The sequence below is a fragment of the Dipteris shenzhenensis genome, chromosome 8 (genome assembly GCF_047967505.1).
Source record: "Dipteris shenzhenensis isolate YYH24624 ecotype China chromosome 8, Dip_SZ_1.0, whole genome shotgun sequence".
NCBI classification, from domain to species: domain Eukaryota; kingdom Viridiplantae; phylum Streptophyta; class Polypodiopsida; order Gleicheniales; family Dipteridaceae; genus Dipteris; species Dipteris shenzhenensis.
The window spans coordinates 37,801,387-37,823,315 of record NC_141603.1 but is presented as its reverse complement, the minus strand read 5'-3'; the positions used below and the strand labels follow the sequence as shown (position 1 = coordinate 37,823,315).

Sequence of the window (21,929 nt, the reverse complement as noted above, 5' to 3'; positions counted from 1 at the left end):
GGTGCCTCACTCTACATGCAGTGGTCCAGGTGGGAGAGGGGACCTGCATCATCTTTGGGGTCTTGGAAAGCTTTCCGCAAGCTTCCAGAGGAGACCAAGTCTAAGTTGACAGGACATCTCAGAGGGAGTGCAAGGAGGATCTTGCAGATTAAGGCAGCCCTTCCAGAGGAGTGGGTAGACACAGATGATATGCCACTCACTTGCTCCACTTGGGCAGGTACTTTTACGAGAGGCGGTGTTCCGCTTCAGGTTTTGGCCTTTCGAGATGCACAGGAGGATGCTTTAGTTTTTACTATGCAAGTTGGTGGTAGATTGCTTAGATCCACAGCGGACATCTTGCTCGAGTCTGCTTTTCAGCCTATGAGGGTTGTAGGTCTTTTGGTGCAGGGATTAGATTCAGAGTGGTTCCTCGACCCAGACCCCCGGCTACTCTCCACCGGGGTATTCTATGAGAGATTTGACTCCTCTCGGGCCATTTTGGTTCGACGTCATCAGATTGAGTCCTGTTCGTTGGATGTGGTACCACACCTTCCTTTTACAGATGTACATGCCTCTGTGGATACTTCTTGGGAGATTTTAGCGAGCATAGCATCTTGGCATATCTAGAGAGCTAGATGCATAGGTCTCAGGTTCATCCCTCGCACACTTTGGCTAGTATCTGGACAGACACCGTACAGACTTTGATGGCCGTATGGAAGAGTATACAGGGAGACTCCCGTGCAGCCTCAGCTAGGAGGGCTTCTTTCTTCAAGGAATGGAAGGATTCTCCTTTCTTCTCTGAGACTCCTACAGGGTTGAGGTGGCACTTTCAGCCTCAGCCTTGGTTGTTGTCCACCTCAGGGGGTTTTATTTATCCTCATGATTTCATGATGTTGTATTTCCGCTCAGAGCTTGCTCTAGCGAGTTTCTTTCTTACTTAATAGAAGTCTCTTTATTGAAAAAAAAAGAAACACCTCGAAAGTGGCTGGAAATCAGGTCCAAGGTGATTTAGGGTTTTGAAATGCTGGAGCAAATGAGAAAAACACCCGAAATCACCTTTGATGTAGGCGGTTATGCTTCAGCAGCACCAAAACAGCTCGAAATCGCAGTAGCAGCTCCAAACTAGGTCAAAAAGCCTCCAAAAGATCACGAAATTCTGCAATCAAGGCCCAGAGGTGGTTGATTTCTGCTGTAGCAGCCTGGAAACCCTGATTTTTGGTGATGAGAAGCTCCATAACGGCTCGTGTGCAGGCGTTTCTTGAAGAAAATGCCGACCAGCAAGCAAGGGAATGCGCCAACTAGCAGGGAATGGAGGCGGCTGGCTGTGGAGAAGCAAAACTGAAGCAAAAGGCTACAAGAAGGAGAGGCGAATGAGAGCAGCAATGAAGGTGCCTGCGCAAAAACCCTAATCGGGTAGAAGGCAGCTGAAAGGTAGAGGTAGAATGAGGCATAACTGAGGCGGCTGCAAGAGGGAAGAGCTTGAACAAAATTAGGGTTAGGGTTAGGGAAGAGATGACGTGGCAGGGCAGCTATGGCAGATTAACCTGCTTTGATACCATGTTATAAACTTGGTGCGAGGGAGAGAGAGAGAGAGAGGCTAGGGAGTGAAGAAATGGTAGACAAATGTAAAATCCATGAAGGCTTTCATTCATTCATCATCACTAAATGAGACAAGGGAAGTACAAGCCTTATAGGCTACACACTCACACACTTGCACCAATTGCATATGGGATAGGTCCCATAGTGACACATGGCACTCACACATGACTCACACATGAACTAGTACTAGATCTCCTAGTACAACTCATCACGCATCACATCTCACACACTTTTTTTTTTTTTTTGTGGGAATCACATCTCACACACTTTTTGGCTATGATATCTCTAATAGCTATGCCATCTCCTTGGGGCTTGCTACTTCGTGCTATGCGATTGGAAAAGCTTAGTGATAACACCCTGGGTTGGGTTTGGTTGAGCACCTTGAGCTCGTCTATGTGTCTTGAGCAACTGGTCTCTGTGTCATACGGCCTCACGAATGAAAGTCACCAAACATCTATGATTCGGGCAAGTCACAAGGCTAGTGGAGTGCATCCAAGTGTCGGTGGAGGTTCTTAGCTGAAGAGGAGAGTAAGACCACATTATCTGCATGGATCAAGAAGCCAGTGGGTGATGCGTTGTCATGTGCACGGATTGGTATCTGACGTGTACTAGGTACACAGGACTAGCTCAGGTAGCCTGGGGAGGCTTAGAGCTAGGCAGGCTTGATTCTCGGGTTGAGTGGCAAGGGTACGAACTATTTATAGGTCTTCGCTATTTTTGGCGCTTGGGGCCCAAGTCTATAAAAGAGGCCCAGGGGTTCAGTTCTCAGTGTGCAGTTGGGAGCAAGTTTCGTTCCCAGGTGCCAGGTCTATTCCTGGATTGAGTCGCGGACGCGCACCTGCATCTTAGCGTAGCCCAAGGCCCAGTGGCAGATCCCAGGCTTCACAGCACCACCTGGTGGTATGGGACACCAGGCTGGTTTGGATCTGATTGGGAGTTCGTGCCAATAGCTCAGCTCGTGGCTCGGAGGGGACATCTCCTGATTCGGGATCACATCCCGTAGATGTCATGGTTGGGTGGTGAGCAGCCTGCTCAGTTCTCACGTGGTGTGTGTTTGTTTGCAGATCAGAGGTTTCAGGAGTGCTGGGACATGTCAGTTGGTATCAGAGCATTGATCCTCCCAGATTGGAGGGTGTGCGTGCTAAATATAGCATCAAACCTCCAAGTTTGGAGGGCTGAGCTTTTCTAGAAAGCATGGCTTCTAGAATAGCTGCACTGCCTTCTATATAGCCTGGCGAGATCTCAAGCGGCCTGTAGCGGACCAGCAGAAGGAATCCATCACCTACGCAAGTTGATTAACAGCTTACAGCATCTCCTTTCCGGCCAGCTTCTCTGATTTCGTCACTTCCTCTTGGGGATAGATTTTCTCTCTGCTCGACTCTCCTTCAAGATTCGTTTCCACCTACCACTTCTCTCAGTTTATATTCGTTTCCAAATCAGATTTCAGATATGTCTGATTCTGCAAATCCCGAGTTCACCATGGGAGAGCAGGATTTGGATTACACTCCTGTGGGAGAGGAAGATCAGGGTCTTTATGATGACCTGATTACGAAAAAGGCCTTCAGTGAATTCACCACTGCTCTGGATGGAAAATTCGAGCAGGTTAATGTGAATCAAACGGGGTTGACACAGCAACTCCAAGGGATTCAGACGACTCTCACTCTTCTGGCTAGCACTGTGCAGGCACTCACGCATGTGGATGCCATGGCTTCAGTGCTAGGCCCGAACATAACTCCAGACCCTTTTCCGGGAGATCAAAAGTCTCGAACGAAGGAGGTAGTTGACACTTGGTTACACAAGTGGCAGGTACACTTTCAGTTCCACCCGTACCCGCTATGGTGGAAGGAACTCCAGCCTAAGCCAAATACATGGATAGACTTCGAAGGGGTCTTCAGGAAGGAGTTCCTGAAGAAGGAGGACGATTATGATATCGTTGGCAAGCTTAAAGCCCTCGATATGTCAAAGCAGAACTTGTCATTTTTATCTTCAAAGGTTTCGAGATCTGCAGACCAGGGCCACAAAGATGGATCCAGTGACCTTGTTAGGTTTCTTTGTGGATGGTTTGCCAGATTCGTACAAGTTGCAAATAAAGAACAACAAATGCACAACGTTGCAAGAGGCCATGAACTACGCGCGTATTTATGATGACACCATGGCCGGTGCAAAAGCAACTACAGTTTCCGACACGAGTGGAAAGAACAAACGAAAGTTCTTTCAGCCTACGACTGGTACTGGGGAGACGAAGTCCACGGACAACGCCTCCAAGAAACACTTGACTCAGGCAAAGAATGGTAAAGCCCGTTTCCTTCGTACTTTGAAGCTTAAGAAAGAAGGACGTTGCTTCTACTGCGAGGAGCGGCGGGGCCACACCAAGAATGAGTTTCCAAAGTGCAAGAATCAAAAGTTAGCGCTCGGACCGAAGCTCCAGGCGGGTCCAGGAACCAGAGCCAAGGGAGCGAACCAAGTTTCGATGACAGGCATTTCTGTAAATGTCATTACCTGCCCACTTTCTTGTAATTGCACTTTCAATACTTTGTTGTTTGGTTCCCATGATCTTTTCCGAGTTTATGGAGAAGTTAGGGACCAACAGGTTCACATTCTCTTTGATCCGGGCAGCTCTCACAACTTTGTTAATTACAAATTTGTGCAGAAGATGGGGCTGTCCACAGTACCTAGCGACCACACCTATGAGGTGCAGCTTCCAGCTGGGAATCAGTTTTGGGATCGCAAGGTTGAAGTGCTTCCTATCCGGATTCAAGCCTACACAGGGGTTCTTACGTGTTATGTTATGCACCTGGAGCATGTAGACTTGTTGATCGGAATAGAGTGGTTTAAAACCCACAATATTTAGATTGGATGGACAGAGCATACCCTTTCTTTTGTAGATAAGGACACCCAATTTTGTATTCAGTGTGATAAAATTCCCTCTTCTTAGGGACCTATTGTATCTGCGATGCAGCTTCGGAATATATCAAACACTTCTCATTATGATGTCTATCAGTGTGTTTTGATTCCGCTTTCTTCATTTGTTGTTTCTGTAATTAACAAGAATGATTTAAGTGTGTTTGAACACCTTGAATTGAGAATGTTGTTAGATAGTTTTAAGGATGTATTCCCTGCTCAACTGCTGGAAGGTTTACCTCCAGAACGGGCAGTAGATCATCGCATAGACTTAGTCCCAGGGGCTCAACCTATTAGTGTACCACCTTATAGGATGAGCCAGGTAGAGGAGGATGAGTTAGCTACCCAGCTACATGATTACCTGAATATGGGCTATATACGCCCAAGTAAATCACCTTGGGGTGCACCTGTCCTCTTAAGAAAGAAGAAAGATTCTACCTGGAGAATGTGTATAGATTATAAACGATTAAATAAAGTGACAATTAAGAATAGATACCCTCTACCTCGTTCCGATGATTTGATAGACCGTTTGGCCGGAGCGAAGTATTTCACTAAGATTGATTTGCGTACGGGTTATCACCAAATCCGTATCTATGCTAAACACATAGATAGAACCGCATTCCGAACTAGGTATGGTCATTACGAGTTTCTTGTATTACCTTTTGGTTTGACCAATGCTCCTGCTACTTTTCAGCAGATGATGAACGATTTGTTCAGGGATTTTCTGGGCAAATTTGTTGTAGTGTTCTTAGATGACATCCTGGTATATAGTCGAACGCTTGAGGATCACATAGGACACCTCCGGATTGTCTTAATTATTCTAAGACAGCATAAGCTCTATGCCAAGATGAGTAAATGTGACTTCTTTATGAAGGAGATCATTTACTTAGGACACAAGATTTCTTCTGAAGGTATTAGCATTGATCTGGATCGTATCCAGAAGGTTTTAGAATGGCCTATCCCTCAGACTGTGAAACAACTTCGTTCTTTCCTAGGATTTACGGTATTTCTACGGAAGTCTGTGCGTGATTATTCACATATCACGGCACCCCTGACAAACATATTGAAAGGTCGTGGACGCAGGTCTACCCAGCCAATCTCTTGGAATGATGCAATGAACAAGGCTTTTGAAACCTTGAAGTTCTCTATCAAGAAAGCACCCGTTCTTGCATTACCCGATCTTACCCGGCCTTATGTTTTAGAGGCCGATGCGAGTGATTATGCGATTAGGACAGCTCTATTCCAAGAGGGCAGACCTGTAGCTTTCGAGAGTAAGAAGCTAGACGACACTCAATATCGTTGGCCCACACTAGAAAAGGAACTTCATGCTGCAGTGTATGCTCTTAAGGTTTGGAGACACTACTTGTATGGTTCAAAGTTCCTTGTATTGACTGACCATTAGTCAATTAAGTATGTGTGTGATGGATCTGAATTAAGGGGACGGAAAGCTAGATGGGCAGAATTAATGCAAGATTTTGATTTTGAAATACGTTATCATAAGGGTTCGTTGAATAGTGTGGCGGATGCCTTAAGTCGAGTTAAGTTTGTAAATGCTCTGTCATTTACGGAAATATCCTCAGACCTATTTCAATCCTTGAGAGGGCTATACGCAACTGATAGTCATTTCAGTTCTTATTGGCAGAGAGTCCAGGATGGGAGCTCCATGGTTGACCAGGACTCAGGGATTGTGCCACCTACGGTACAGGCGGCGGGAGGTCAGTGGATGATTAGGAACGGCTTGCTGTTCCGGAATGAAAAGATTTGTGTGCCAGATGTTCTGGACCTTAAATCCAAGATTCTCTGGGAGTGTCATGATGCTCCTAGTGCTGGACATCCGGGTATACATAGGACTTTGTCTCTTGTGAAGCATACCTTTTATTGGCCTAAGATGCGTGCATTTATTGAGAACTATGTAGTAGGTTGCCGGGTTTGTCAAGTTACTAAGGCAGAACGCCTTAGAAGCGCGGGCTTATTACAGCCATTACAGATTCCAGGTAATAAATAGGAAAGTATTTCCATGGATTTTATTACTGGTTTGCCTCGAACGCGCAAGGGTCATGACTCCATTTGGGTCATAGTCGACCGTTTGACAAAAATGGCTAGATTCTTACATACTAGAACAACTATTTCAGCTGTTCAGCTGGCTCACGAGTTTGTGGACCACTTGTTTAAGCTGTATGGTTTGCCATCTGACATAGTCAGTGATAGAGACTCAAAGTTTACAAGTAACTTTTGGACACTAGTTTTTGACTCTAAGTATGAGTTCCTCGGATCATGCACAATCCGATGGCAGTACAGAGAAGGTCAACCAGTTGGTTGAAGACATGCTTCGGGCATATGTATCTAAGAGACAGTCTTCATGGAAAGATTATCTACCTATGATAGAATTTGCTTACAACAGTGCAAAGCATTCTAGTACTGGTTACAGTCCTTTTATGCTTATGTACGGGTTTCAACCTAAGTCACCAGTTATGGTTGGGTTAAAAGGGATTCAAAATGATGCTGCTAAGAACTTCTTGTTAGACATGCAGGAAATGTTGCAGTTTGCCAAGGAGTCTATTAGAAGTGCCCAAGATCGGGACAGATTTTATGCTAATAGACATCGTTCACCTAGAGAGTTCTCTGAAGGAACGATGGTATATTTGCGAATTCCCAAGGAATCCAAGAGCCTAAGTACTGGTTTGGCTCCGAAATTATCCCCCAGATACTGTGGCCCATTCAAGGTCATTAAAAGAATTGGACCAGTTGCATATCGACTAGAATTGCCTCCTGATGTTAAAGTACATCTAGTCTTTCATGTCAGTAGACTGAAAGAAGTATTGGGTGCAGATGATCAACTTGTTTCTCCTCACGAGATAATAGAAGTTACAGATTTGACTTTTATTCCACACGAACCTCAGTGTATTCTTGAATTTTGTGACAGACAGATTCGCAATCGATCTATCACGTATCACGGAATACAAGATCAAGTGGAAGGATCGTGTTGAGGAGGATGCAACATGGGAGACATTACAAAACCTCCAAAGAACATTCCCGGGTTTTTTAGTGAACTCAGGAGTGAGTTCTTAGAGGAGGGGGAGTATGTCATGTGCACGGATTGGTATCTGACGTGTACTAGGTACACAGGACTAGCTCAGGTAGCCTGGGGAGGCTTAGAGCTAGGCAGGCTTGATTCTCGGGTTGAGTGGCAAGGGTACGAACTATTTATAGGTCTTCGCTATTTTTGGCGCTTGGGGCCCAAGTCTATAAAAGAGGCCCAGGGGTTCAGTTCTCAGTGTGCAGTTGGGAGCAAGTTTCGTTCCCAGGTGCCAGGTCTGTTCCTGGATTGAGTCGCGGACGCGTGCCTGCATCTTAGCGTAGCCCAAGGCCCAGTGGAGGATCCCAGGCTTCACAGCACCACCTGGTGGTATGGGACACCAGGCTGGTTTGGATCTGATTGGGAGTTCGTGCCAGTAGCTCAGCTCGTGGCTCGGAGGGGACATCTCCTGATTCGGGATCACATCCCGTAGATGTCATGGTTGGGTGGTGAGCAGCCTGCTCAGTTCTCACGTGGTGTGTGTTTGTTTGCAGATCAGAGGTTTCAGGAGTGCTGGGACGTGTCATGCGTGTGCCTGTTCGAGTGTCTCGATGAAGGTCTCCAGCTTGTTGATGTAGATGCCAACAGAGTTGGTGATATTGGACAACACTGTTTGACCCCGATAGTGCTCTTGTCTTCCTCCGTCCACCCTGTAGCCGTCTGAACCCTTCCCGAGATCCTCTCATGCAGTGCCATGATTGCTCATCTCCTAACTATACCCTAGATCTGTAAGTGTATGATGAGGCAAGCTCTTGATATTATGTCAAAAGCCTTACAAAAATCCACAAAGCAATAATAAACGCTCTATCTCCATGATTTGGCCTCCTCAATGACACCTCAGAGTGTGAGGATGTGATCTAGAGTCGCATGATCAGCACAAAAGCCTGCTTGTTCATCAGCTGTGAGTGCATGTACTCTGCAAATTGACTAATCTATTTGTCAAGTAGTGATGCATAGATCTTGGACATGGCATGCCCAATCATGATGGTCTTGCAGTTTTTCGGGCTCATGGTATCGCCTACCTTGTAAATGGGAGTGATATGTTAATGGTCCAGGTGTGGGAGAAGCCGGTGCAAACCACTTCATTGAAAAGCTTTGTCAAGATTAGGGCCACAATACTTAGTCCATATGCAATGTATTTTGGACGTAGCCCTTCATGATCTTTGGCTCTACCATTATGTAGCAAGAGCTGCGTGTTTGACGTTATTGATGGTGAATAGTGTGCAAGAGGCGGGGTGGGGTAATGGTGAGAGTTCAGGCGGTGGCTGGTTGGGGATGTCGTATAGGGTGCGTGCATAAGAGTGCGGTGTTTGTGAGAGGAGAGGGGGCTCATTGCTCGAGGAACTTTCGCCAGAAGTGGAGTTGTTACTAGACATAGTATTTGTTAACAAGGTACTCACTCCACGCTCTTGGCATGGTTTCAACGAGATTTTGCATGCCTCCTTGACCATTGTTGAAAGCATTCTCAATGATGTCTTGGTCAACAGTCATTAACAATTGCACATTCTCGTTCTTTAGAACTTTGTTTATGTCATGACAAGAGAAATCACTAATCCGTGATTAATAGACATTAAAACATTATTATATATTATATGCCAATGGTGTAAGATGTATATGTATTTACGATGGACACCGACCGATTTGTTATGGCGGTGGATCATCTCAGCAGATAGGACTAGTTGAGCTGGAGCCACTTCTTCAGACGGCATTGAATTTGGACATGTGACACTTATTCTATTAATAAAAATGTGCACACACGTGTGTAGGTCCTAGGGGCAATAGGAAGGGAAGGGTGCATTGAATGGTACATGCATGGGTCATAGGCTAAGGGTAGGTGTAAATGGGAAGATGGAACTTGAGTGATCTCAAGGGACATTAATGAAAGGGTATCATCCTTTCATTGTGAATCTCACGTAGCATTCTTCATTCACCTTGCATTCATCTGCCATCTCTCTCCCACCTTGCATCTAGGTCGAAATAGAAACAAGTACCCTCACGAGGGCGCTCTTCCCCATTGGAGAGCCAATTGGCATTCAAATTTTGCATGCATTGCATACATTTGCATTCTTGAGAAGGCTGGTTCTTCACATTTGGTATCAGAGCTACAACAATCCACGACCGGGACAAAAGAAGAGTGTACAGGACGGAGGTACGGACAGCAGGCACGAGCGCACGAGAAGGCTGCGTCGAAGAGAGCCGCAGAAGGAGGCGACGCATAGGGAAAGACTGCACGGAAGGCGTAGGCAAAGAGCGTAGCAAGAAGGCCACGCGTGGGGAGTTGTAGGCGAAAGAAAGGGCGCGGGACATAGGAGGTCTGCAGACCCATACGCGACACAATGTGGACGTATAAGCACATGTAGGCCTGCAGATTTGTGCGCGAGCCAACCCATTGGCCGACCCCTATGTGAAATAGGGTTGCAGCAAAGGTTTGCACGAAGTTTGGAGTCACGATTCCTCAAATTTGGAAGCCTCGAGGTAAGGACTTTCTCTGATGTTTTGGGTCTTTGGATGGGGAACAGGGTGACTCCTCCCCCTGCGAATAGACCCTTAAAACCCTTAAACCGTGAGGAAAAGAGACCCCCCTGTTCTCCCCAACGGAAAGTCTGATTGGAATAAGATTTTAAGGGGGCGATCCACCCATCAAGTACCCCTTATAACGGTATCTAGAGCTCCAATCCACTCAAAATAAGTAGCCCAAATGGAGCACACCAGTTTACAGCAGAAATACAAGAAGAAAAGCCTAAAAGAGAAGAAGAAGAGGTCATTTGAAGTGGTTTTTTGCACAAGTGAAGCGGGAGTCATATAAGTACCACCAACTCTACAACACTTGACTTTTGCTGTAAAATAAACCCCTTTTCTGAAATTACAGCAAGTCATTTTCTCTCTTGTATTACTAAAAGGAAAGAATGGAAGGAGAAGGTATATTTAATAATGAACTCGTCCTTTTTTCTCCAGTACCAAAAGGAGATAGGGAGAGAACACCATCACCTCCTCCTGAAGAGGATAATGTAGATGGGAGTTACACACATATTGAGTATGATAACCCACGTATAGAATTACCTTCATCTCTCCTTCAAGAATCTCTTGATAGGGAGTTTTCCTTCAGAAATGAAGGGAGAAACGAGTCCATCCAAGAGCAAGGTGCTGAGTCTATGCTAGGAGATAGGGAGAGAACACCATCACCTCCTCCTGAAGAGGATAATGTAGATGAGAGTTACACACATATTGAGTGTGATAACCCACGTATAGAATTACCTTCATCTCTCCTTCAAGAATCTCTTGATAGGGAGTTTTCCTTCAGAAATGAAGGGAGAAACGAGTCCATCCAAGAGCAAGGCGCTGAGTCTACGCCTTTAACTCAAAATCCCGTACACATGGATTATAATCCAAGTGCAAGAGGGAGAGAGGAGTCTCCCGTTGATAAGCTAGTTTCTCAGCTTAGCCATATGATTGAACAGTCCATTATGACAAAATTTGGGACTAAGAGAGTGCTGAATTTTGGTTATGAAGATTTTGGTAGTCTCATAGAATTGTCTGCCTATGTAGTACATGCAAGGAGAGCATGAGTGCCCCTGAATTGGATGATAAGAGGCTATTCCTAAGTGGGCTCCCGTCCTATGTGCCATGCATCCTCAATCCCATGCTCTGGGACTCACAGGGTGGAAGCCATGAAGCCGGTCACATCATCGATGGCAGTGGTGGAGGTACGAGGGATCCCCTTGACTCTAATGTTGAGAGCATAGTTACGGGAAACGGGAAAACTGAAACGGGAAAGGGAAACGAAAACGGAAACGTTTCAGAATTTTTGAGAGGGGGTGAAACGGGGAAATGCCACGTCATCAAGGGGGTTTACAAAAGGGGGTTTAGAGTAATGCATACACACATTTAGAGTGCTCTACCTTCAAAAAAGTGCACAAGTACCATTAATATTGATTGTAACTTTGAAGATTCAAGTTTCATTGTTCAACCAATCACACAATGCAAATTTCAATTACGCAAGGTGGGGTAATTTATAAATCCTATAACAAGTTACAAAATGGAAAAATGATTCATGATTCATGATATTTAAGAAACCAATCATGATTCATAAATGGTAATTCAGCTTTCAAAGCCCAAATGTCATAGTAATAAAAAGAAAGCTGAAACCCAAAAAAGGCTACATCGAGGATGATATGATCAAATAATAAGCTCATCCTCATTCTGAGACTCAACCTCTGCCTCCTCCTCCTCCTCATCATCATTCTCCTCTACTAACAAATCATCATCATCAGGTGAGTGGGCATCATCTGGGCTATGAAATCCAATATATTTGTCATGCGTATACTCGTGTCTCATCTTGTTAAGCAAACGCAAGTTTGCATTAACAAAGACAAGATCATTGGCCCGTTGCGTTCGCAGACGATTTCTCTTCTTTGTGTGGATATGGGCAAAGCTACTCCACAAACGCTCACAAGAAGAGGAGGTGCAAGCTTGGCTTAGAATGCGGATGGCAAGCTTTTGCAACTTGGGGGAATCAGCTCCATAATCCTCCCACCATGTAACAGCCCCAACTCGAATTCTGAAATTCCAAAACTCATAAATTTCAGATTTCTAATTTTGTGTTAAATAACAAATTACAAGTTCCTAAAATCTGAAAATTAAAATGAGTTAATATTACCTATCATGCTGTGCATGTGGCCATCCATACATGCCTTCCTTATTGCGATAATTGGCAAGCTGGTCTTTTATCCTCCGCCGTCCATCAGGAGTTGGCACCATCTTCTGAAGAGTGAGGTTCCCACCACGAACAACCTCTGCATCACTCTGTTGTGCAATTGCCTTGTGTTGAAACTCCGGCATGCATGGGAGAGTAATATTGATTCCATCTGCTCACAGCCAACTCTTCCAATTCTCTCAACCTTTGGGGATCCTTTTCTATTTCTCTGATATTTTCAATCATCCGATCCATCCCCTCATACACCTTACCAAGAAAAGGCATGTCTCCATCAACTCGGTTAAGCAGCTTCACAATAGGCACACATAGATCAACAATGTGAGATGCATCAGCCCAAAATTCATCACTGCCTATGCACAAGTCATAACAATAAATTCCAAGAGCCTGCCTAGAAGTAGGCCATGCATCCCACTCTGGGCTTGCCACAACTTGTTTCAGTGCAGGTCTCATTTCAAGGAGCCTGCGAAGCATCAAAAAGTTGTATGCAAATCTTGTCTCTGCATACTTCAAAAGCTCCTTGTTGGCAAATTTACGGTACAAAGCAAGAGAAAAATTATGTCGTGTGATGAAGTTAACCACCTCTTTTCCATTGTCAATAACATTCTTGACCCAATCCAATTTGCCAATGTCTTTCAATAAATTATTCAAGCAATGTGCTACACAAGCACTCCACTGGATATGAGGATACTTTTGCTCCAATAATGCACGTGCTACCTTATTGGTATTTTCCCCATCTGAAACAAGTTGCAAAACATATTCCACTGCATCTGCCCACATTTGCATCAATATAGGTGCTGTTTTTTGTTGCACTCCACACTCTATGTAGTGTATGTAGAGTGCAGATCCCCTAAAATATGCAAGGATACCCTCTAGTGAGTGACTTCGCACATCACTCCATCCATCTGCAACCAAACTTACCCCATACTTTACCCATTTCTCTTTCACAGGTTCAATAGCTTGCCTAACTGCCACCACCTCATCCTCTAGAAGCTTGCCCCCTCAAAGCATCAAATGTGGGAGGGGTATATGTGGATCCAAATGTTTTGATTTCTGACACCATCTCTTTGAAGAGGGTGATCTAGCAACATTGAAGCTAATCCCATTGGAGTAAAAAAATCGGGCCACAGTTGCATCTACTTGTGCCTTCCTTTGCGGATGCCATGATGTGTAAAGATTGCCCTGTCTATGTGAAGTAGACCAAGATGTAGCAGGAATATCAGCAGGAGCTCCATGTGCACTCGCAGAAGAAGAAGCCTTAGTAGCAGAGGGAAGAGGACTCCGAAATGCAGTGGCCTGCTGAACACGTGCTGCTCTCTTTGCAGCCTTTCTTTCTCTTGTGGTGAGATTACGGAGCACAGCCCAATCCCCCCATCCTTAATGCCAAGAAGATGACATTTGACCCTATCAGGGTTCCCTCCTCGCTCCAATCCACACCATCTGCATCTAAACTTGCGAGCTCCTCCTTTCTTGGAGTCATACTTGCCTACCAAATCAACTTGGCTCCACCAATAATCCGATTGGGTGAACTCCTTCTCTTGCTGAGGGACAACGCTTTGTGAAGCCATATCCATGAGCAAAAAGAGCACTTGTACAAGCTGCAATAGATCAAATTTCAAAGGGAAAAGCCAAGAATCAATGGTTGCAGCCAAAAAACAGCAAGATGTTTGTGGCAAGAGAAGCATAGAGAAAGGAAATGTGCTCACCAAAGCCGGGTGTCCAAAAGAGCAACCACTCATAGGGCTGGGAGAGAACCAGGCGGGCCAAGAAATCGTGGGGGAGAGCAGCAGGCAAGCGAGCAGAAAAACGCGACGAAGAGAAGCAAGCACGCGGCGTTTTTTTTTTTTTGGTTCTGTCCCTATTTTTAGGTCACTCCCGAAACGGCACCGGAAACGGCACGTTTCGGCTTTGAAACGCCGTTTCAGATGCCATTTCGGGCCGCGTTTCACGTTTCGGGGGGTCGGGCACGGGGGAAACGCCGTTTCCGGCCTAAATTGCGCCGTTTCGGCGTTTCAGCGTAACTATGGTTGAGAGTCTTATTGGCTTTCTGTCATTGCTCAAGAATGGTGGCGGAAACGGTGCTTTTCGCTAGCTCCTTTTCATGATGTCCACCCATCTGGAGGTCTCCTCGATGGCCGACTACACGGTGGCTATCTATGCTTCTTCTTCTATTGCTCGTGGTTGTCGCTAGTACGACAGCAAGCTCGTTACGGGACTGGAACACGTCCTGGCTGATGCTATGGGTAAATCTATCCTGCTCCATCTCTTGTGCACATATGTGATGAACCTCCACGATATGGTGCTCCCATGCCTCGGGTGTAGGGTATGAAGGGGGGATTAGTGAGTTGGATAGGGGATAGGGGCAGAGGGGTGGAGATGACAGAAGACTGATAGAGGGCATTGAACGTGTGGGATTTCAAAGATAGGGGCAGAGGGGTGGAGATGTCATAAGACTGATAGAGGGCATTGAATGTGTGGGATTTCAAATACGTTTGTTTCTACAATCTATATGCTTGTGCTGTTGTGTCCTTGAATAATATTCTAGTGTTTTTCTACACTACTTGCTTCTTGACAACATCAAATCTTTGTTTCACGGCATGTAAAAATCGTATGAATTTTCATAGCTTGTAGCAGGATGTGCTGAACCTCTTTTTGTTGTGAGGCTTGAGAGCAAAATTGCAAACTTCTAATGTTTGAGGACCCATTACAACATTTATAGTATGGTTTACTTGAGAACTCAGTTTGGGAGAAATTTATTGAGTTGTTACTCCAACTCATCTGTTTTAACTGTCACCGTTTTGCAAGGGTAAATATGATAGAGGGACAACATCTTATATATAGTCAGTCTGTGCATTGTTCAGGATCTGGCCAGTGTTACATCATTCATATATCAATCATCTTTCCATTCAGCTCTGCTATGATATGGGGAATGTTTCAATGTTTCTCGAAGGCTAATTGTAGTGGATGAGCATCCATTTTATGCTTCACACCTTCATGTTTATTATCCTTCTTTGTTCTTGTTATCACCCTCAGGCTGGGGCTTGCTGGTTGTGAGGCAACAAATCACATGTTTAAAGGGCATTTTTTCAAGAACGATGCGTAAAAATATTCGACATTATAATGTACCTGCAAGCAAGATTTGATACTCTGAGCACTTGCAATGCTCAGATGGGCTAGGGGTTTTTATCTAGTCAAATTTGGAAGGGCAGTGTTTAAGAAATGTGTTTTGTGATTGTGGGCTGAATTTTTTTCTAGCCTTGTTGCTATTAGAGTTTCCATTATCTTAGAGTTAACTTTTCAAATGTTTAATGTAGATACTCGCTCCACGTAATGGATACCTGCCACTGCTTGTACCCATAATCAAACCGCAGTTTCAAAGTGTATTGCCAATTGGACAGGATACAGGATGGTTTGATTATCAAGGTCTACCTTTGAAATGGTAAGGGTGCTTTCCCCATCTTTTTCCATCACTTGCCCAATTGTGTATGATTAAAGAAAAGAAGAACAATGGGATCTAGTGCACAAGATATGCCATGGTATAACACCCACAGTCGTCTGTATCTCCCTTCAAGTCATGTGCACACACAAAAAGATAGGAAACGCTTGCAGATTTGGGAGAGAGAACACTTAGGAATACAGCCCAAAAGATCTCATAAATAGATGTAGAAATCAGTATGACATGAGCTCCAAATTGTACCAATAGCTGCAGCAAACTCTGCTGAGGTAAGGCACCACCTTGAGCCTCATGCTGCACCGTCTGTAGAGTGGGTGGTGATCTGCATACAGGAAGGCCCCGATTAGTCGCTGGCTGAATTGATCTTACGATCGATGCTGCAGAGCAGAAATATAACTCTGAAGTGCACTCTGCATGCAGTTGGTGCTATTAAAGATAGAATTGTATTATGGAAAATACTGCATGGTGTAAAGGAAAAATAGGTTGTTGCCACAGATCAAGGAGGGCACAGGCTTGGAAGACCGAGCTGGCTCCTTGTTTGGTACGATCCAGTTAGAATGTGGCATGAACTCAGATGGATCGGTGACAGAATATCCTTAGAGAAAGTAATGGTAATGTGTATAAATGTAAATACTTGATTGTGTTAATATGTTATGAGGATTGGTCGAGGCCTTTGATGATTGGGGTCCAAGATAGCTAAGAGGCTTTGAGACTCCCATGGTTAAATCATTAGCCATGCTCCTATAGGCAACTGCCTAGGGGCAAAGAAAGGTTAATGATTTAGAAAAGAAAACAAAAGGGTTTAATTAATTTAGTGCATGGAGGAAGGGATTACTAGGGGTAAGTAGACAAAAACCTTAGATGATGCAATAGCGATTGCATTAAATTATGAGGATGCAAGGGACAATACGCCCTGGAACTCAATGCGAGCTCCCAAAAAACAAACTCTCTATAAGAAATTCGTGTGAAATGAAACAATGCTACAAGCCAATAGTCAAGCCAAGCAGGCTAAAGTAACTGGCAGACTATCACAACCAAGTACCACCATAGGGGCGAAAAGAATAGTGTCCCCTATGGCAGCATAGGCTTGGTCAAAGTCCTCCTTGACTCTCGAATAGTGTCCCCTATGGCAGCATAGGCTTGGTCAAAGTCCTCCTTGACTCTCTCTTGAGCAGAAGGAGAAAGCAAAGGAATGACTATGTTATGGATGTCTTCAGGCACATCTTTGGAAAGATTTTCTGGCAGCATAGGCTTGGTCAAAGTCCTCCTTGACTCTCTCTTGAGCAAAAGGAGAAAGCAAAGGAATGACTATGCTATGGATGTCTTCAGGCACATCTTTGGAAAGATTTTTTGAAAAATATAAGTCGTCGCATGGCTGAGATGGTGAATCTTAGAATGCGATACAAAGATGGAGGAGAATCCTAGGGCTGACAACTTGGAGAGCTAGTGGGACCTTCAAATAGGTTAGAATATGTCACGGGCATCCACACGCCTGTGGCCATGCTAGCTAGTGCCAGGCTCCAGCGTAGGCAGCCAAGTCAACGGCCATGTAGGCGTTCGTATAGCCATTCAGGCAGCCCTGCACAATCAGCAATCAGCACATAGTCAATGGGCAATCAACGCCACGTCATCCCAAGTCGAAAAATGTAGGCTTGAATTTTTGGTCAAAAGTCAACGCGTTGACTTTTTGGACCACCCTGGTCAATGGTCGGTGTTGACCTGCCGACCAAGGTCAACGGTCGGCGTTGAACAAGTCAGCCAGGCTGACCTATCAGCCTATAAAAGGGCTGCCTTTGGCCCTCATTCTTCATCCACTCCTTAGGCCTTCAAGCCTTCAGAGCAGTAGAGTTAGACCTCCCCGCAACAGACCAGCAGGGTAGCCTCAGCCTCTTCAGGGATCTAGTGAGGGTTCACCTCCTCTAGGTAGTCTAGTCTTCCAGTTTTGCAATGAGGGTTTCAGCCCCTTCATACAGTTGTATTCAGCCCTTTGGGCATTCATTATTCAGTTGTATCTATTTCCTCTTCGGAGGTCCACTATATTCTCTCCCTCTGATTCTCACTCACATCCACAACTCACTTTGTGTATTGAGTGCATCATCTTGCTGTTGTAGTTAGTATTGAGTAGGAGAGAGAGTGAGGATAGTCTATCTCTTGCTACAGAATGAGTTGTGTTTTGTATTTCTGTTGCTAAAAGTTTAAGAATGCATTTGATAACATCTTTTCTAAACCAACCGACGACAGCAGAGACAGACTAGGGCACACACGATAGAGGTGCAGCCCATCGCAGATATACTTGGGGGAGATAGTCCGACCAGAGGGGTCACTATTTACATGGCCAGTTGGATACAGAGATCACGGAGACCGTGTCCCCTACTGCTGACAGGCCCAACCTGACAGACACAGATACAAGATATCTTCGCAGCTCATAGAGCCACCTTGGCACCGGGCTATGTATTCCGTTCTTGAATTTGAGTACTAGATTTTTTTTGCTCTTGTTTTAGCTTAGCACATAGTACTCTAGAGGCAAAGGTCAAGAAAGTGCAAACGGAGTGACTTCAGTAGCAAATTCACACAATGCAATTTTGAAAAGACAAGGAAGGACAGGGAAGAGCCACCCGTATACATGAAGATCACCTAGGGCAGTAAATATGTGAGGAATCTCTTTTATTTTTCCACTTTTACACTTTTGCAGACAAACAGGGGCAAATAGTGACTTTGCACAATGCCTACAGGAGCATGTGTAGAGGACATTTGGGGGAAACAAGCACTTGATAATGCCATGACAGCTTACACAGCAGGGGACAATTCCAAACAGTACATCTAGTGTCCTCACTAGACTCCAAAAGATATGCCTTGCATTGATAGAAAACTTGACAATTTGGAATGTACAAATGTGGCCCTCCTCGCGGAGAAGGCACATGTAGACAAAACACTATTTGAGGTTAAAAAACACGGAGGGAAAATGCAAGAGGAGTGGAGAAAAGAAAAGGGCAAAAAGAGGAATGGGAGAAAGAAAAAGTTGAATGGATATCTGGAAAAAACAAGCTCCAGGACAAGGTACATGCTCTGGAAATTGGAGTGCAACAAATGAAGGACTTAAAGCGATCCCGGGAGGAAATTGCAAAGCAATGGAAGAGATGAAAACAGAGAATGCCACTCTCGGGAAGGAGACTGCAGCCATGTAGGAGACAATGCAAGGCACACATGCTGAGCCTAAACGACAAATCAGCAAAGGGGAAACTAAGATGTTGGAATGGAAAGACGTGGTCAAAAAGAGTACCGTAGCCCCAAAGAAAGAATTTTTCTCCGAATCACTTGAGGAGGAAAAGAGAAGGACCAGCAAGGCGCTAAATGTCTTGGTGAGGGGCTTACCAATGGGAGACACTCCAATGGCAGATGCCAAGATATTGTTCACCAAAATGGGGGTCAATCTCACTTGCGAGACATGCTGGAGGGTGGGCAAACCTGAGGCACTTACAAAGCCACTAGTGCTGAAGTTCCGGAAAGACATGGACATGAAGGCCTCATGAGCATGAGAGCGACTTTGAAAGGAACCAGAATTTACCTGGATGACGACCTCACACTCCTACAACAGGAGCACCAAACGGAAGGTATGGTACGAGTAATGGCAGCAACAGAAGCAAGAAATGGGCTGCGTATAGGGATGGTAAGGTGATCATCTAAGAGAGAGGAGACGAGGAGGATAAGGAAGAGAAGGAAGAGGGAGAATTATGACGGTGCTGAGCCCATGGGATGAGTGTACACACTGGATTGAAAATAGCAGTGTGAAATTGTGATGGCACATTATGGTCTGACCCAGGAGGTTTCTTGGAGACATATAATGATAGAGATATGATCTTTTACACTGAGACACACGAGAGCCCAGAGAGAGGGCTGCCCACAGTAACATGATACACATGGGAGTCAGCTAATAGGAGGGAGTTGAGGAGAGAGAGCGGAGTACAAGGCTCCGGGGGTAGCTGTCCTTTTTAAATCACACCTGAGACCACTCATATCTGTGGTACGAAGAGAGGAGCATGCATGACACATGTGGATATAATTTCAGCTGCGAGATGCCCGAGCTATCTTTATTGCGGTGTGCTATTTCCCTCCAGACGCATCATCCTATGTACAAGATGTCAATACAGATGGACACAGCCCGTATGAGACGATCCATGATGACATCACGGGGTTCTCCAGACAAGAAGACACCCTCCTATTGGGGGATTTCAATGCACGGATAGGAAATAGACATGTGGGCTTGCTTGACTTCACAAATGATAGAGATTCCCATATAGTCTTGGAGCTAGATGCAGTTGAGCTCGGGATACTGAGACACTCTGCAGATGCCCCACAGGTGACAGGATATGGACGACATCTACTTGAGCTAGGGGCAGTCCACGACTTAATCATGTATAATGGTCTTCAGAGATGGCCATTATCTGGAAGACTCACTTGCTTCCTGCATGGCGTGGGTCTAGTACAGTGGACTACCCACTAGGCCGACTAGACTTTGTCTCACAGATACATGACTTCGTCATACCCCCCCTCTCCCCCAAACTTGGAGCTGACCACTCATACATGGCCTTCCATATCTCTGCCACTATGCCACCCCATGCCTACACGTATCAGGATCCACTTTGATTGTGCCCTCAACCCAGTGTACGTGAGTCACCTAGCCAAGGAGCTTCTGGACCTACTTGGGGATGATATAGACCTCGCTTGTGTCTTTGACACCCTTGTCTCAATGGTACATGACGCTGCCACCAGATCCTTTTCCATGACCCGATCCATGTGGGTCCGAGTTGGGAAGATGCCTCAAAACCCTTGGTTCGATGACAAGTGCAGAGAGGCAAGAGCCCAACTCACAAGGGAGCGGGCCTTGGATCATCTGACGTCATCTGAGGTGCAGGTAATCTTTTGATGACTGACACACCGTAAGAGGCAGGCCTTTCTCACACACAAGATGGATGAGATTGTTAGATCTTTTCGAGGAGGAGACCCGACCATTGGTTGGGGGTTTCTATCAGATTGGAAGCCACCTATTCCCATCAGTGACGCGGATGTGTGGCGCACATATGCATGTTCCCTCTATGGCACAGATGCAGACACCGTTGGACATGTCCTCTATGCCTAGGCCCACCACCTGTCGCTTGTTCACCACAGAGAATGTACGGGCTGCACTTTGTCGATTACACAATCAGAAAGCACTTGATCGTGAGGGGTTCTACGGGCTGAGCACTTTGCATATGGGCAAGAGGTCTTAGCTCCAGTCCTAGCACATATGTTCAACCAAGCTATGTCTCACGGCTTCCCACTTGCTTGGAGCACCTCCACTATTGTGCTGATACACAAAGCCGGGACCCTATGGATACTTTGAACTATGGTACCTTCATGATTGGCCACACTCTAGCCAAGATTTATGGATTAGTATTAGAGAGGGATCAGCAGTCATACAGAGGCTCGAGGGCAATAGACACTAGGACAGGTAGGATTCCAGAGGCAGCATTCTATCCTAGATTACATCTTCACTCTGAGGGCTATCATTGAGGAGGTGAGGTCTAGACACCAAAAAGTCTATACATGCTTTGTAGACTTTTGGAAGGCCTTTGACACTTTCCACAATCCCGCATGATTAGGAGACCACAGGAGATGCAGTTTCTAGAGACACTAATCTGGGGGTGATGAGCCTATATGAGTTAGTTAGAGGCAGAGTTTGTGCCCTAGGTGGTCTATCGGATTGGATCGAGAGTATGATCGGAGTGAAGCAAGGTTGCCCCCTCTCACCGACCCTTTTCGGGCTTTACATCGATGAGATCACTTCCTTCATAGACCGCCTAGGAGGTGAGGGATCATTACTAGCCGATCTCATGATACATATATTGATGACATAGTCCTTAATACATCTTCAGCGGAGGGGCTGTAGAGACATCTGGAGGCCCTAGAGGTGTCTGTAGAGAGAGAGACGTGACAGTCAACCTTGGGTAGACCAAGGTTATGGTACACATATTTGGGAGCAGTCTTCACACGACTCCTTTTCACTATGACCCATGCAGCCCCGGCACGACTCACACGGGGACGGAGTGCTTTGGCCCTGCTGGAGAGATAGTGCTTCGAGGCACACTTTCAGGATCCACCGACAAAGTGCTGGCTTTCGATATGCTAGTGCGACCGATTGCCATGTATGCAACACCCTTCTGGGGATGTGA

The 21,929-nt window shown here is 45.5% G+C and overlaps 1 protein-coding gene across 1 annotated transcript in view; it reads left to right on the top strand.

Annotated features, from left to right (window-relative positions):
* APG5 (autophagy protein Apg5 family) overlaps positions 1-21,929 on the top strand; it is a 120,734-nt gene that overhangs the window by 51,885 nt on the left and 46,920 nt on the right. Inside the window, exon 3 of the mRNA XM_087378154.1 lies at positions 15,581-15,705. Coding sequence (XP_087234280.1) covers positions 15,581-15,705 — 125 coding nt within the window. The remainder of the gene's footprint in view (positions 1-15,580; positions 15,706-21,929) is intronic.